The sequence below is a fragment of the Lycium ferocissimum genome, unplaced genomic scaffold (genome assembly GCF_029784015.1).
Source record: "Lycium ferocissimum isolate CSIRO_LF1 unplaced genomic scaffold, AGI_CSIRO_Lferr_CH_V1 ctg285, whole genome shotgun sequence".
In the NCBI taxonomy this organism is placed as follows: domain Eukaryota; kingdom Viridiplantae; phylum Streptophyta; class Magnoliopsida; order Solanales; family Solanaceae; genus Lycium; species Lycium ferocissimum.
The window spans coordinates 685,566-704,068 of NW_026724299.1; the positions used below are offsets into that span (position 1 = coordinate 685,566).

The 18,503-nt window shown below is 34.0% G+C and overlaps 1 protein-coding gene across 1 annotated transcript; it reads left to right on the plus strand.

The window, feature by feature from the left end:
* The first annotated feature begins 15,705 nt into the window (after positions 1-15,705).
* Positions 15,706-16,128, plus strand: LOC132043811 (uncharacterized). The gene has a single exon (XM_059434275.1). The coding sequence runs from the start codon at positions 15,706-15,708 to the stop codon at positions 16,126-16,128; it is 423 nt and encodes a 140-aa protein (XP_059290258.1).
* The last annotated feature ends 2,375 nt before the right edge of the window (positions 16,129-18,503 follow it).

Genomic DNA, 18,503 nt, shown 5'->3' on the forward strand with positions numbered 1-18,503 from the left:
TGTGGAAATCCATGCAACATGGCTTGTATATGAAAGTTCTGCTCCGAGAGGGGGTACAAGGAGCTAGTTAGAGGTGGTCGGCCCCTCAAATCCTCAGACTCGAGCGTTACCCTCATGTGCATCCACACATGGGGCCTTGAGCCCTCCTTGAATGGGGAGTTTTGGGTTTTTTTCGCAATGGAAAAATGTCAGCTGATGGGGTTTCCTTTACATTGGGGCACCGTGAGGGGTTTTACTCGGATGGCGAAGCATTTATAGCCTCAGACATGAAAGTTTCTCTAGTCAAGGCATACACTTTTGAAACTTGTTATCATTAAATAGTTCCTAATTTAAAAAAAAAAATTGTTTGAACTAACTAAAGAGAATATGTTACTTGTCATAAAAGGGGGAACATAGGAGTATTATTTGTCACTAACTGTTGATGTTTGGCTTGATGATTGATCGGCTTAAAAAAAAAAAAAAGATAGAACGTGGCGGGGTTGTCACACCCTGAACCATGGCCTGGGCGTAACACGACACTCGGTGCCTATCTGTATGTGATCGAGTGAACCAACTGGCTGGCTGGATCAACATGTGGTATACTGATATCTAAGTATGATAAACACATGCCAATCGAGTGAGAATAATTGACTGAAATACATCTGTGCGGAAGAAATACCAAAAGTCTGCAATACTGAATAGGCAGCAGCCAAAAGAGCTAACTCAATAATCCAACAAAATACTAAAATATCTGACCGACTGTAATCTATGAAGCCTCTACTGATTGACTACCGGGACAAGGCCTCTGGCATACCTTAATACTGAAATACTGTCTGCTAACTGACTGAATATAAAGATAAAGGTAGGGCCTCGGAGAACTGAGGCTCACCACTGACTAACTGAATCTAAAGGCCTCCTAACGAGCTGCGTCTGCACCCTATATATCGGTATCTGTATCATGAGATGCAGGCCCCGAGCAAATGGGACGTCAGTACACTGGAATTGTACTGGTATGTAAAGCAACTGAATGAAATAATTAGTTGAACGGAAACTGAATTGAAATGCTGATAACTGGACTGAACAGAGAAGTAAAGATATGGATACTCCCTGTCCTGAATAATGAATAACCTGTTTACTGTCTGTGACCTTAGGTCCAATAATAATAATATGCATGCAAAATCTGTGGCATGATGCCTAAGTATACGTATACATAATCTGTGACCTTAGGTCCATATCTGTGGGGCTGATGCCCTAATACACGTATTCAATAACAAGCACTGAGACTGAGATATAACTGATAACATGATACTGATTACTGATTTTGAAGATGAAATTGGTAACTGTTCATAATAATTCTAAGTATTCATATTGAGACTCATGAGATACAATTCACAAGTCTATATTGATTACGTACTGAGTTCATGATATTCAAATTAATCACCATGAACGAATTCTGAAACTATAAGCCTAGAAGATAACAATTCTACAACTATTCAAGAAACTAGGGCTAAACTGTATTCTGAGTCAATTTACTAATAAGTATGAAGAATGATGCGTAGGGAGAATCCTGAACATTCCCTAACGTAGATAGTTAGCCTCACATACCTTATTTGCTTCACAATCCTCAATCCGAAAGTCTGAATTCTGAGAAGAACCCAAAAGCCTGTGTCTCAAACCTTATCTGTGGGTTTTCATGAAAACCCTAGGTTAAGAATAATGAATTCTATCTTAGATTATCTAAATACATGATAGAATTTGATTGGAATGGGTAGAACTTGCTTACCTTAGAGTTCATGGGGTTGGAGAGGAGAAACAAGTCGTGTTAGGGCTTTAGGAACTGGTAAAAAATAAAATTAGAACTGAAACCAGGTATTTATAAGTTCTGGTACGGGCTGAGAAATATGGACCAAAATATGGTCTGTATTTTAAATTACGGTCCGTAAACCTGGACCGTAATTTAACATATATTCCAAAATACGATCCGTATTTAACAATATAGATTCCCTCAGTCAAATTCCAGAATGCACAGTGATTTAGATGCCACATTACGATTTGAAATACGGGCCGTATACTGAAATTCTGGGGCGTAAATTCCCATCTGACAACTGAAGAGAAATTTTCAATTCCCACATTCTTTATCTGTTTTTTTTTTTCTAAGCCTAAAATCATGATCAAAGCTTAAGTTAAAGGTCTGAGATGTTACAGGGGTACATACTATATTTTTCCATTATAATACCTATTTCACAAACAAATATTAGTTGGAATATATTGGTGGTATACAAGCGAATTCGACTACAAGAAATTTACTAGTTTAATATTGTGTTAGCAATCGGCAGTTCATTATTATCCGATTTCAGAATTTGCAATTTTTATAATTTTATTGTGACTTTTCAAAACCTCCGCAAAATTGATCATATTGTGGGGGTCAAGAACAACCAAAATAATAAATTAAATTGCAGCAGTTTAAAAACCGCCACAATTTAATGCAAATTGTGGAGGTTCTGAAAACAATCGCAATATAACCCCTACAATTTATCAGTTTTTTGTAGTGCATGGACTTGTTGAAGGTTGGTAAAGGGGTCGAATCAAGTCCCCATGCTCTGGTGGAGATAGTTCCAACTGAAGAAGAATCATTAATGTGTTTAGATTCCATGAGAAAGAATCTTGAATGTCCTAATCGGCAAATCGAAATACAATTTTAATGATAAATCCACGACATTTAAGCTTGGCTACGTCAAATCTGAAATCAGACCTCGTTTCTCACTTCACACGCCCAGTGGGGATGTTCAGGTCATCTCGAAAACATGCCAAAACTTCCAAGTCTCACTATTAACTGTGGGTTTGCTTGTGTAATTGAAAAGTGGGTGACGTTTACACTATTAAACACTGTACTTGGTGTGCAGAATTTTATACATAACTAAAATTCTATTAAACTTGATATTAATTATTCTTGTTTTAACACATGTATAATTCACTTCCAACCAGCAACCAAACGACCTCTTATGACTTTTGAGATTGAGAGATCAAATACTACTTAACAATGTTTTCTGTAAAAAATTTATTTATTATTTCTTGAAGATAGATCAAACTATACAATTTATGTTTAATATCATGCTTATAACTTCTAAGAATCTGCCCAAAACCGACCGAAAATTGACCGAATCGGTTGCTCTTTCCAAAAGAAGAAATTAGTTATTTCTTTTGAAGTTTTTGACACCAAATACAGAAAATAGAAAAATCGACTGAGTCAGTCGGTTTATAGCGCCAAAATCGGGGAAATAAAAAAATTGATCGATGTAGTCAATTTATTATTTAAAACAATTTGAAAAATAATTTTCAAAACCTGATTGAGTTGATTAATTTATTGTCAAATATTTGGTCAACTTTTATTTTTTTAAAACTCATTGACCTATCGATCGACCTATATAACTGAACAATCCCAATTAGGCAAATTCATTATTTTTCTTTTTCGATATTTTGATAGGCTGAGGGACGACACCTTAGCCAAATATATCACAGTCTAATAACTTTAGGCAGAGGATGTATCAGCAATCAAGTGCAATACTTGTTATATAATCGAAACATGAAATAATAATAAAGACCAAAACAACAAGAAGGCACCAGCAAACAGAAAGACAACAACAACATCACGACTTAAAAGTCATTATTTAGAGCCAACTAGCCAAAAAACCCTAACCCTCTCCTAACAATCAATTTTTCTTTTTAATAGGGATGCCTGGGTGCATCGCTACTAGATTGGTAGCATATACAAACACTATCCACATCTTATTTGGATCCGTGAACATGATGCGGACTTTGACACGCCCATTATTGTTCCGGAGGAACTATTCAAGGGATGCAACATTAGTTTCAACGTCGACGTCTATCTTATACTCAAGATGCGCTTGTACCTCTAACTTTTTCAACTTGCTTCCTAGGGCCTTCAATTTTTTTCATCCCGCTTGGATGGGTATGCTTCAACTGCGTCGCTGCTTTGCCTATACTGTTTCAATGTTGCATGTTGTGGTAGTTACACTTCCTGAAAATAAATATCAGAGTAATGTAATTAACTAGTTAAAAGCTTATGAAAACAAAAAATCATAAAGTTAATAACTAATCTATATATAATATAAAATTAGGCATAGACAAGTTTGTGGTTTGAATGTTAAGGAAGTGGATGTCTATCTATATTATATTAAAAGCACGAACTCCTAATCTAAAAGTTAAATTACTAAAATACCCTTTTTAAAAACCTAATTCAACATCCTATTTAATTAATTAGAAAAAGAAACTAACGCACATGAAAAGCCACCGTTTCAGCCATACGCATGTTTCTAACGTTGTCATTGATTTGTTCCTTCTCTATTCAGTAAAAAATGTTCTCTCACTCATAAATTTAAAATCAGTTACGTCTATTGAAATGTATCCTACACTTTCACAGATTTCCTCTATTTTGCTTAAAAGTATATTTTCCAAATGTTGCCCAAACAAAAACATGACATTTTTTCCCAATAAACCTCAATGTTTGGAAATAGCGGTGGAGGCGGCAGTTCATTATTGGAGGGTAGTGGCATTGAATATTGGGTGAAAGGAGAATCTATGCACGACGTTTCCTTTCTAAATTCTAACACAAACGAGACTTACTACTGTACACAACATTAGATGCTATTTGTAGTCACCATCTCTACCTTTCGTGATGAAAACTAGAGGCTGATGTACTACTTTCTTCTATATTTTGCTTTCCAATAGAATTTTCAAATGGATTGCATATCTGCTGCAGAAGTTCCACCGAAGTGTCAATAATGAACTTGTACAGTGGATCACACATCCACTAGAAAAAACACCAAATGAAAAGTCATCCCATCATATGGTCAAATTTGGCATCAATGACTGAAGCGTAAGAACTTCTTTATTGCCATGTGAAAGTGATCAAGTTTAATTTGTCTATTTTCCTTCATGACTATCAGGATCATTTTTTTGTTGTTGCTCTAAAGGATTATGTAATTCACAGATTGTGTAATATCTGAATCATTTCTAATTTAGAATTTCCTCTGTCCTAATTTATGTGGCATCTTTCAGACTTTGAGAGTTAAACGCCTTTTTTATTGACCAATCTTTTGGTGTTTTAATATTTAAATTATCAATAACTGCGACTTAAAGTACTATACGTAGTTTTCAAAATGTCTATTTTACTTTTAAAAACTTAAGGATTCTTTATTCGAATTGACTATCAAAACTAAAAGGTTGAACTCTTGAACTCTTAAAATGCCACATAAATTAATTAAGACAAAGGGAGTAAAACATTTCAGAAGGTGAGATGCTCATCAAATGTTAGTCTTTGTGTCTCCTGTTTCTTAATGGCATGTGTTAATTATGTTTGTGGATTTTGTGAATGAAACTAATGACTATTTTTAAAATGCTTCTATTCTATTTAAGATGGCTGTGAAACGGTATTAACGAAGTGCTAGGTTTCTATATTTTCAGAGTTAGTTCTTTGTATCGATAGCATAAAAATATTTTAAAAGTAATGACATGTTATACCCAGTTAAATTGCACTAATAGAGTAAAACTCTTTACACAATTAATATATTTTTTGAATCTTTTTTCCTTCAATTAAATGTTGGTTAAAGCTTTTCTGAACGGGTCATTTGAAATCAGAACAATACAATGTCTTTTTCCCATAACCATTTCATAACATTCAGTTTTTTTTATTGTGTGTATCTTATACATTACTAAGGGTGTTATAAGTGTAACTCATTCTGTTAACTTGGAGGTTGGAAATTTTCTTTGCATGAAAAGGGCAAAGTTCAGTCCAAATTAATGACTTCGTATTCAATATAGAAATAGGAGGTTTGTGTGAAGAGGGTTGTGAAAACACGGTATCCTTTGATTATATGTTTGAGAGAATAGTAGCGTCGAGTAAGGTAACTTATGATATTATCATGGATAGGTATTAAATGAGAAACTTGGAGGAGGGTTTTAAATTGAAAAAAAAAAAAATGACAACGTGGAGCGTAATATTATGACCTTAATACGTTTCTTAATTGACTTCTTCTAAGTTGGGGAAGATTGAGGAAAGTAACTAATTGCATATTGGAGGAACAGAAGGGATATGTATTGTACCCGATGGGTTTACTTATACTTTTTTATGGACATTCACAATGTGATGATAGTAATTCTTCATTATTGAATGAAGAAGTTGTTAACAAAAGAGTGTAAATGAATGAATATATGATAGTGTTTTATTGACTAACTTGTGCAACAAGGGAAGGCATATATATAATGTTGCATAGATAAGTTTAAGGCGAATAAGCTTAAAGTTTTGGGAAATACTATTTTGAGAGGCTATTACAACATACAGAATATGGATTATATATGACTTAATATTGTATGAGAGAAATGACGACTGGTGCTTTTGGATGTTCTGAGAAGTTGCTAGAAAGTAATACATCACCAATATTGATTGCATATAATATTTCTATTAAAGTTCCACTTTGGTAAGATCGTATTTGAAGCAACATATACGTTCTCAGCATAAGATTGGACGACTCATGACTCATGTGCTTGTATGTTAATTTGCTCCTCACAATTGTGTTGGTTCGTTTCTATTTTTGGAGGTACTTCTTTTGTTTTATTTTTTCTTTTAAAATGATTTTGCATAGTAAACCCCACAAATATAGAAATTCAAGAAATTAACCAGGCGGTGCTCGTCATAGCTAGAGAGGTGTAGATTTTTTTTCCGGAGTTAAAAAGCTTGGAATAATAGAAAAGAGGGAAAAACCATATGTCTTTTAATCTATGCACATGTTTGTACCTCATTAATTAAAATAAGTAAAAGGATTGCGTGTACATCTAATCAAACTTTGATTGTTCATGTTCATTGATTCAGAAAATATTCAATCATCTTGACCTCGACAAATAAGTCATCATAGTTGGCATACAAGTATGTCACGCGCACGTGCCTAGAAACTAGTTCTAAAAAAAATAAGGAAGTAGATGCGATATTAGCGACTTTTAAATCTAATGGGGTGCGTTTGTGGATGGTATTATGTGGATTCATCTTCCTATCTTATGGCTAAGATGAGAGAATTTCTTTCTACTCCACAACAATTTGGTGAACTCAAATCGGTATGTGAGAGTCCTATTGTTGATAATCCATAATTTGCTGAAATTTATGGGGATTAGTAAGACTATTTTTCTGATCTTAGATTTTGTCGATCAAGACATGTTCAAGCCCCCAAGAAAACTCTCATTTGAAGATGATGACAACCGACCACGAGAAAAGAAATATCAGCGCTAAAAAAAATTGGTTAAAAATCTTTCGACATTTGAATTTAGCTTCTTTCTGTTAGTACTTCTACATTATGTCAAAATCTAAGAAATGAGAGAGTTTTTAGATCTTATGGATAGTGGATTGAAGATGAAATTTTAGGTCACAAGTAAAACTTTTTCCAGAATATTTCATGAAAAGTATATCTCAAAAATTTTAGTCCGTGCAATTTCTTTATTTTTCCTTATGATACTTAAATTAAGACTGTTTAATTCTACTTCATATTGGTAATTTGTTTATTTTTACAGGAGCTCAATAAAAATCATGTTTTTTAGTTTGAATTTTCTTAGAAATTGACATTTTTAGATGAATTCAATTAATGGTTTTCCACTATTTTATGACTGTACTATGTGAGAGTTTGATTTCTTAGGGGTCGAATTTGCATATTCTAATATGGATATAATTTCTATAATAACTTTAGTGAAAACTTGCGCTGAATAGTTACAAGAATTGAAACAACCCAAGAATACCGTGGACGATACCAAGTGCAAGAGCAAGCTTATGACAAGGAACATATAATCAGTTATGAAGATGCATAATCAATTTTTCTTAAAGTCTAAGAAGACACTTGGACTATAATAAAAAAGTTTATATATTTTTATATAAATTTCTATCTTCTCAATAGAAGAAACATATAATATAAATGATTTTATTAGTATGCTAATTAGTAGTTATAAAATGAGATTTATGTTATTTACTAATTTTAAATTTTTGGTAATGCTCATCTGGAATCTTTTTTAATAACCAAAAGTACAAATTAGTGTATACATTAGTTGAAATGTTTGTTGTTATGAGCATTTTGTTTCATAAAAATAAGGAATTTGGTTGCATTATTTGGTAGGTACATAAATTCTGTTATAATCGTGTGAAGCACGAATATATTCACCAGTAGATAAGTAACGATCAAATACAAAATATTTAAATACAATTACCCTTCCACCAAGGTTTCCAACCATATTTGCTACGAACATAATTAAGAGGGGGAATAACAAAGGATGGAATAGATTGCCCCGTTGCAAGCCATAATATGAGGCAAATCTGAGTTAGGAGACTTACATTTGTTATACCATGTGTCAGATTATCACAAGAACATATTGTTGTACTATGTGTCAGATTATCACAAGAAGAAGAAGAGTAGAAAATAATTGATTTCTCTATTATCCATATTTAATCGTTCGTTGACTCCATAATTCCCAAAGATTACTTTTTTGATTGAAAACCCGATCGACTTTTGGACAGACTAAAAATTGACAAGATCGGTCGGTTTTCCCAAAAGAAGAAAATAATTGTGTCTCTTGAAGTTTTGGCGCCAAAATCTAGAAAGTAGAATAATCGACCGATTTGATAGGTTTTTTAGAGCAAAAAATTAGAAAATAGAAAAATCAACCGACCCGGTCAATTTATTATTTTAAAACAATTGAAAAACATTCTTTTAAAAAATTGACTAAGTGAATTGTTTTATTGTCAAATCTTCGGTCAACTTCTTATTAAAAATCTGCCGAATTACCGATCGACAAATATAACCGAATAATCCTAGTTAGACAGATTCATTATTTTTTGTTTTTATCTTTTGATAGGTTGAGGGAAAATATCCTTATATATTAGCCAAATATGTCATAGTTTAATAACTCCAGACAGGATGTATCAGCAAGCAAGGGCAATACTTCTCATACAATCGAAATGTCATGAAGATTAACAAAGGTCAAAACAAGAACAACGATAAAGGTACGAGCAATAAAGAGAAAGACAACAACAAGAACTTGTCTTAAAAGTCATTATTTTCGATGAACTGGCTAACATACCTTACACACCCTCATAACAATCAGTTCTTCTTCTTAATAGTGGTGTCTGGGTACATCGCTACCAGAATGGTAGAGGAGATAAGTTGAGATGAAGAGGAAGGTCTTGGTAGCTGGGGAGGTTGTGTTGCGCTCTAATTTTAGCAAATATCTTTTGGGAAAGTCACACAAATACAACTTTTTCAAATGGTAATTAAAAAGATTACAACTACTTGCAAAAAATTATATAAATACAACTTATTCAAAATTTTAACTTCTTAATTACAAAAATACAATCATTTACATTCCTAAAATATCAATAATACTTAATTTTAGGAGTTACTACCATTAATGCATATCCACTTTTTACTTTCTCTTTCTTTCAAAATCATTAGAATGTAATTTTCCAAATAAACATAACCAAATCAACTTCAAATACCATATTTTATCTACCCATTTAAAAAGACTTTTTTTTTTTTGCTTTTTCGTTTCCTCCTTTTTATTCTTCTTTTTTTTAATTTCACTTGATGATGATTCAATTATTTTTTTGTGATTAAAAGAAATTATTTGAATATATTAATATTAAGAAAAGTACATGAAAAGATATGATACATGGAAATATGGTATAAGAAATGTACATGAAAATATACCTTATAAAGTATATGGTATATTCAAATTGGTGTATTAAACTGAAAAGATGATAACAAAATGTTTGTGAATATAATAGTAGAAATTAGTATATTTAAGTTTGTATATTATATATAATACATAATATAATAATATTATTTGTGTATATAGTATATAATATTACGATATAACTAACATATGAATATATTACTCTATGTGCCAACCAATTGTACTCTACAACAACATATAATAAAATATATATATATATATAGAATAATATAATTACTTATGAATTACCACTAAAATAGGATCTTAATTAATAATTGACACCCCATCCCATTAAACTTGGCTTCCTTTCTGCCATCACATATTTACTATTCATTTTTTCTCTCTCTTTTCCATGAAATAGGAAAATTAACTCAATTAAATTTATATTTGTATATATTTAAAATAATAAACAATATATGCCTAATATGTACAATAATGTATGTGGTCAAAGAGATATATATAATACTCATTGTTTAATATACATAAGAAATTATTTTATATATAGTATATAATAGTGAAATATACGTATATATAAGTACAAGAATATATATACTTTTTCAAGGAATTGTATAATATATATTATATAAACAGTAGTATACTATTTTATGGATTAATGCTAGTTGAGTATATTGGGATGTTTAAAAAAGTAATTAATGTGTTTTGATATGTAATTAATTTGGTTATCACTAATATAGAAAACTCCTTATTATTATCCTTTTATTTATAGCAATATTTTTTATTTATGGTATAAAATTATACATATACCCTAAATATATAGTAAATATTATAGATTATATCATTTAGTTAATAGTTGTAGATTATAAAATATTTTATTTATTTACTTGTATTTATGTAACTTCCCCATGTTTTTTTTTTTTTTTTTACTATAACTTGTAGATCAAAATTAATGGGCCAAGCGGCTGCCATATTTTAGTGCTGACCGCCACCAGGAAACTTTGTAACTTCTTCATAAAATATAAAGAATGGTTTAGAAAACGGTCATTTGCACGATTGGCCTTCTTTAATTTCCCCCCCCCCCCCCCCCACCCCAGCTTTATCTAAGATTTACTTCTTGACAGAATAAAAAGTTGATGGTCTTTCTGAGTTAAAAATTATGTAAGAAGTTTGGACTTTTTCTTGAATACTTATGTCTTATGGGCGAGTTGAACTGGCTATAACTTTGATAATTCCTTCACAAAGTTATGAACTTTAGGCTAGAACTTCGTGACATGCGGACTGGCATAACTTTGTTAAGGGAGAGTAACTTTAGTAATTCCTTCACTCGAAATTTAAGCTTGCCTTGCGAATTTTTTTTTTAAAATTTTGAAAGGTTCGAAAAACTCTATTTTCAAAATTTAAAGACCACCCCAAAAGAAGGGCACTCCGCGCAAAAAAATGGCCATATTTTTTTTTTTTTTTCGCCAAAATATTGGTTTAGAGATTTGCACGATTGGCCTTACAAACCTAATTCCCCCCCCCCCCCCCCAATTGATGGTCTTTAATTTTTGTCCTTCGTTAAAAATTCCTTGGTTTCGGGTTTGCCCGGGTCAACCAAAAATTTTTGCCCGGATAGGACTAAGTTTGCCTTCACCGAAAGGCAAAACTCTACCTTAGGTTAGTTGGAATTTTACAAAGTTTGTTTCGGCGCTAATAACTTCGCTATAAAACCTCTTGTCTTCGAACCCAAAGCGCCGGGGTAAATTCAGGGTAAAAATTAAAGACACCAATTTGAGGACAAAAAAATTAAAGATCAGTGCCTTTGAAGGGAAATCCGCACAAAAAAATGTAAAGGGATATACAATGCCATTAATGGAAGCTTCAATCCATTGATAAAAAAAAAAAAAAAAAAAAAAAAAACAGCGCAGTTAGGGCTAGTGAAGCTCTATTTGGCAATAATGGCGATCATCATTAGAGTTTTTGAGACCCAATATGAGAACATGCAGTGGAGGCCCATGAGTCCTTATACCAATTTCTTGTAAGTCACCTAATGGTCGTTTATTCCAAATAAGGTAATAAGACACGGGTAAAAGAAAAGTAATGCATTGCTATCTTGTTTGGTGGTTTAAATACTATACATATCCTTTGCATGCAAGTATAACTCCATCAAACGTTATTTGGTAAGGAAAGAAAACGCTTGTGTGTTATAAGAAGATGACACCAAAACATATTGTTTTGACTTTAGACTAAAGGCGATAGAAGATTTTATATTACCACAATATAGTTACATGGTGACCTTAATTCTAGCTACCTCTTCCCTAACGTGTATTATAGTAGTTGAAATATTTATTTGTGCGTCTTATGTGTTTTGAATGTGAGACATTACTGTTTTTTGATTGTTGACTTAAGCCTAAAGGATTAAGTGGATCGGAATACTAGCAGCTTATTTCAACTAGATATCTGAAGAGGCAAAATTATTTATTGAGAATGACATCCATTGCTTGTCAATAATAATTGCTTACCAGGTTTCACATGATTGAAAAATTGATAATTTTAGCATTAATTAATCGGTGCTACATTATTTTTCTTATATAATTACCATATAGCTATCACAATTATTGTTACGTATCTATTTGATTGTGAGGATGAATTAGAATGTTAAGTTACCGAATTAAAGAGCAAGAAAAGTCCAAGGTGATGGCTAATGGTCGAGGGACCATGATAAGGACCGGCGACAATAAAAAAGTGAAGAAGCAATAATTCTTCAGTATTGTCCATAAATTAATAAACTCGGTGGGTTATACAATTTGGAATAGTTTGATTCAGAGAAAAGTTACATCAGAATTAATAAGGGAAAAGGACATTGTGTGTCCACTCAATCAAACTAATCCCACATTTAACTACTGTTTCAATTAATTCCACTAGGTGTCTATTTGGCCCAAAGTAATGACAAAAAATGGCCGGTCGGCTACTTCAAAAATAATGCCAAGGCCGGCCGATCCGGCACTTAGGCGCTTTAAAAAAAAAAAAAAAAAAAAAGATTTTTTTTTTGTGGCGACTAAGTCGCCATCTAAAGTATCTACGGTACATATATACATATGTTGGAATTATATATACACTTTATATACAAAAATTATACATTTTATATACATATCTCGGAAATTAATCATACATTTATTTTACATAAATTATACGTACGTTAATTATACATTTATTATACACATATTATGCAATAATGATATGGTATTTTTTTTTTTTTACATGTACAATAGTGATACATATTATATATCACAATGATACGGTTTCTATTATACATTTTTTATACATATGGTACACTTTTTATACAAGACTGATACAGTTTATATACACATGTGGAATTATATATACACTTTATATACAAAAAATGATACATATTATATACAAAATGATACAATTTCCTATTTTATATGGGCGATTTGCTGTATCTTATTAATACAATTGTATACACAAATGATACATATTATATACAAAAATGATACATACCTTAGTGATTCATATTTTATACGGTTTCTATACATTACGGATAGTATCGATACATATTTTATACACAAATGACACATATTATATATAAAAATCGTCCCAAACATTTTTGTGTTTGGGTTTTTATTTAAAAATTGTCTTATTTAAATTTTGGCTAATGGATGGGATTAGTTTAACGGGTATAATTTGGGTTTAAAAGAATTATGGCCAGCGGGTGGAATTAGTTTCACCCCACCGGCCAATTATGTCCTTTTCCCATTAATAATGCATAGATTAATAATATATGGATTACAATACAAGAATCACTATAATGATACTATTAATTACTTGTACAATTTATAATTTAAAATGTGTTTGTTTATCTTTATTTCAAAAAAGTTGTTTAAACCTGAGTGTTAATTTTAGTTCTTTTAATCCATGTGTAATTACTAGTCATCCATTCTTATTCTATTGTCTATCAATATAAAATAATACCTGATTTTTTGATTTTTTGCGAAAAAAATTAACAAAGTTAAAATTATTTTATTATGTATATATAGTAGATGTATATTTACCTTTTGGTGAAAATATCATGTATATCACACAGAAATGGCAACCCAACGGTCATTGCTAATGCTTAATTTTTAAAAAAAAAATATATATATTATATGCCTCACAAATTGACACTAGCTATCTTCATCAAGAAAAAAAAAATGACATTAGTTATTTGAGGTTTCTTTTTGTCTCACAAAAAAAATGGACCAAGAGTTTGTGGATCTAAAAGTGTAAGATTTGGATTTACTTTTTTTGTGAGACAAAAAGAAGTCTCACACAATTAATGTCCGTTGTGTGAGACACACAATAAAAATTTGTGAATTTTGTGTTGAGTATCAACAGGATAATCAAATATTATATTGTTACTGCTAAATTTTATGCAAAGTACTATCATGCCTTTAGATATATGTGATAGAAACCAAATAATCCTTTACAGGGGAACTCAAATATATTTTAAATTAATTAGTAACCGTCCTTTACATATTGATCTGTTATTGTAATATTTGAGGACTCCATAGATATTGTCAATTGGATATTCATTCCCCAATTGTATCAAGCTATATAGTTTAAGCCTCAAGCTGGATTCAATTATCATTAGTAAAGATTTTACTAGTTATTTGCGATTTCAACGTGGTTGTCCATCTCACATGCATAGACCAGTAAAGAAAGCATAGCATATTAGGGATATAGTATATTAGTTGGTGCTTTGTGCCCAGAAATTATATTAAATCGTCAAACCTAAATTTAGAAATCCAACTTGTAATGGTAGGTACCAAAAGTTGAACATGTGACTCTGTAATAACACGCTGGCCAGGGACTAAGGCCTCTTATTTTGTTTTTTTCTCTTTTGAGGATTGGGGTAGGGAGAAAGAAAGGCACACCGGACAATGGTCATTTTTAGTTCGATAAAATTATGCTCCTTTATCCATAATCATTATTTATTTGTCTCTATCAATGTCCTTTAATCGTTGTTAGCACCATTTAAATATTTGAAATTAGATAAAGTAGGTCGTATTACTGAAGCAATTATGTGAGAGGAACTCTGTGTCGCATGTTGCGCGATGCGCGATCCTGGATGTAGACATCCGAAATGCTTACTATGAGCCTGTTTGGATGGCTTAAAAAAAGCAGCTTATAAGCCAAAAAAAAAAAAAAAAAAAAAAAAACTTGTGTTACCTCAACTTATTTTTTTTTTGATAAGTAATTTCGTTTTTTTTATAATTTCGTTTTAGATAAACTAAACCAAACGGGCTCAATTATTTTTTTGGGCTTATTTTAAGCACAAATGACTTATAAGTTGGTCAGTCAAACACTTAAAAAAGCTGAAAACAGCTTATAAGCTGTTTTCAACAATTTATAAGCCAATCCAAACGGGCTCTATATACTCCCTTTGTCCAATTTATGTGAGTCATTTTCTTTTTAGCATCTCCTAAGAAAATGATGTGTCTTTGTTTAGAAAAACATTAATCTTAAACTTTTCATTTTATCCTCAAATGATTTATAAACACACAAATATCTAAATTTATTTTAGACACTAGTTTCAAAAGTCTTTCTTTCCTCTTTAAACTCTCTATCCAGTCAAAGTTTATTAGTACATAAATTGAGACGGAGCTAATATATATTTACTTTATATACCACATTATTATGTATGTACATGCACACATTAATGTTAGAGTCTGTACATATTTAGTCTCCCATATATTTTGTAATCTTCTATTTTAGGATCCAATATGGTAGAATCCATTAGTCAAATTAGTTCCTAATTTGTAGCCTACAATTATGATGTACATGATGTATATTAACCTATGGAATGAATGAAAAACATACGGGAAAATATTCTCTTACATGGTATCGTATCAGACTAGGTCTCTCCTAAAACCCTAAAGCAACCTAAACCCTAGCCGCCGCCAACTTTGCCTTCCTTCTCCTGTGCCTTTCCTCCTCCCTTTCTCCATGGCTGACACCTCCAAGTTGCACCCTGCGACTACAGTCACCAATATCAAATCATGCATTCCTATTGTTCTTGACTATGAAGGCAGCCAATACAACAACTGGGCTACCCTCTTCAAGCTCCATTGCCGAGTAAACTTGGTGATCGACCATATACTACCTCCTGCCTCCCCCACCGTGCCACCACCGGCAACGGCAGCCGAGAAACTTGCTAGGAAAGCTCTATGGGAACGGCTAGATGACATTGTTCGTCAATGGATATATGGTACCATATCGAATGATCTTCTCAACACGATCATTCATCGAAGAGGGTTCTTCACTCGAGGCATGGAATCGTCTTGTTCATCTCTTTCAGACAACAAATCGGCTGGAGCTTTGCTGATGCAAAATTCACCAACACCAAATTGGTGGACTTTCCGAATGTGAAAGCATCGCACGGGGTTAAAGGTCATGCACACGGATAATCTCGCAAACGTCGGCCACGAGTTTCCGACGAACGACTTGTGCTTCATCTTCTGCGTGGATTATCGGAGGAATATAAAACCTTTCGAACGAAGGTACAGCACCGTTCTCCTCTCCCATCTTTTGACGTTGTTCGGTCGAGGCGAGGACACCATCCACGACTCCGGGTCGAATCTTTGCTCTCGTTTCCCACAATGTTAATCCTCATAATTTTTCTAGTAATGGGCAGTCCAACAATTCTGAGAATGGTTCTAATAATCGAGGAAATTCTCACAATCGCGGAAAGAAGAACAACCGCGGTCGTGGCGGCGGAAACCGCAACAGCCACCGCGGTGGCGCAGGAAACGGGCAGAGCAGCGGCCCAGGGAAATCTGCCCGCAGCATCGCCGAACCAAGGGGCTGCCGCGGTCATCCGCGGTTCCCCCTTGGGCCGGCTGGAGGCCTCGGCCGTGGGCCACCCCACCGTGCCCTACCCACCACCGGGCCGGCGGCCTCGCGGCGGCCGGCAAAGAGTCACGGCCGGCTCGGTCCCAAACAAGGTATTCTCGATGCTCGTCTCCTCGGTCTATTCTATTCGGCGGCCCGTCTTCACACGGTGGCTATGCGCCCACGGATATTGATCAAGCTATGCATACAATGTCGTTAAATCCGTCCGAAGACAACAATTGGTACATGGACACCGGAGCCACATCTCACATGACCAACTCCCAAGGTACTCTCTCATCTTACTATCAATTGAGCAAAAATAATAGCATTGTTGTTGGTAACGGTAACATGATTCCTATTCGTGGTTATGGTCATACTTCCCTTCGAGTAAATCCCTCCCTAACCCTGAAAAATGTTTTACATGCACCTAAACTCATCAAAAACCTTATTTCCGTTCGTAAATTTACTATCGATAATATGGTTTCTGTTGAATTTGATCCTTTTGGCTTTTCTGTGAAGGATTTCCGGACGGGGACCAAACTCATGAGATGTGAGAGTTCGAATGATCTTTATCCATTCTTCCAACAATTTCAAGCCATCTCGTCTTCCGCACCATCTGCTTTTAGTGTCATCTCTCCTCATATTTGGCACTCCGTTTAGGTCATCCAGGGATGTTATTCTAAGTTCTTTACGTAGTAGTAATTTGATTGAATGTAATAAGGCTCGAAACAATGTTTGTCATTCTTGCCCCTGGGAAATTAATTAAATTGCCTTTTTATGACTCTCCTTCAACTACTACTATGCCCTTTGACATTGTTCACAGTGATTTATGGACTTCACCTATTCTTAGCTCTTCTGGTCACAGATATTATGTTTTATTTCTTGACAATTACACTAATTTTCTTTGGACTTTTCCCATCAAAACAAAGTCCCAAGTTTATAATTGTTTCTTGGCTTTCGGATTTTCATTCGCACTCGCCTTGAAAAAGAAATCAAAACTTTTCAATGTGACAACGGGCGTGAATTTAATAATGGTCCTTTTTATAAATTTTGTGAACAAAACGGGATGCTTTTCCTCGCTTTTTTGTCCCCACACTTCCCCACAAAAAATGGTAAGGCGGAACGGAAAATTAAATCCATCAATAATATTGTTCGTACGCTCCTTGCCCATGCATCTATGCCCCCCCTCCTATTGGCATCACGCCTTGGCCATGGCAAAGTACCTACACAATATTCTCCTTCTAAAATCTTAGCATATAAGACACCTACTCACATTCTTTATCAAAGAATCCATCATACTCTCTCTCCGAGTTTTTGGCTGTCTATGCTTTCCTCTCTTTCCCTCCACACAAATTTATAAATTGCAATCTAGGTCCACTCCGTGTGTTTTCCTAGGATATCCTTCCAATCATCGGGGGTACAAATGCTATGATTTATCGAGCCGCAAAATAATCATAGCCCGGTATGTGTGGTTTGATGAAAGTTCCTTCCCATTTTCACAAATAAATACTCCATCTCCTACCTCATATGAGTTTTTGGGTGATGATAATTCCCCGTTGAGAATCCACTTGTTGCATGACCGAGGCGCTGCTCCACCAATGCCGACCTCCCTCTCCCCGCAACCCACCACCCGAGCTCGCCCACCTCCTCTTCTTCCCGGCGTCGGCCCCGGCCGGCGGTGCACTCGCCGCCCCACGCCGCCCGCCGCTTCTGCCGCCTCCTGCCACTGCCCAACCGGCAGTCCCCACACTGCCGGTTTCTCCTTCTCCCTCGCTGGCCCACCACGGCAGCAGCTCCCTCCCTGCCAACCCCCCACCCGTTCATCACATGACTACACGTAGTCAATATGGGATTTTTAAGCTGAACTTGAAATACCATAATCAAGCCTTAAGTGCCACCACTAATTCCATCTC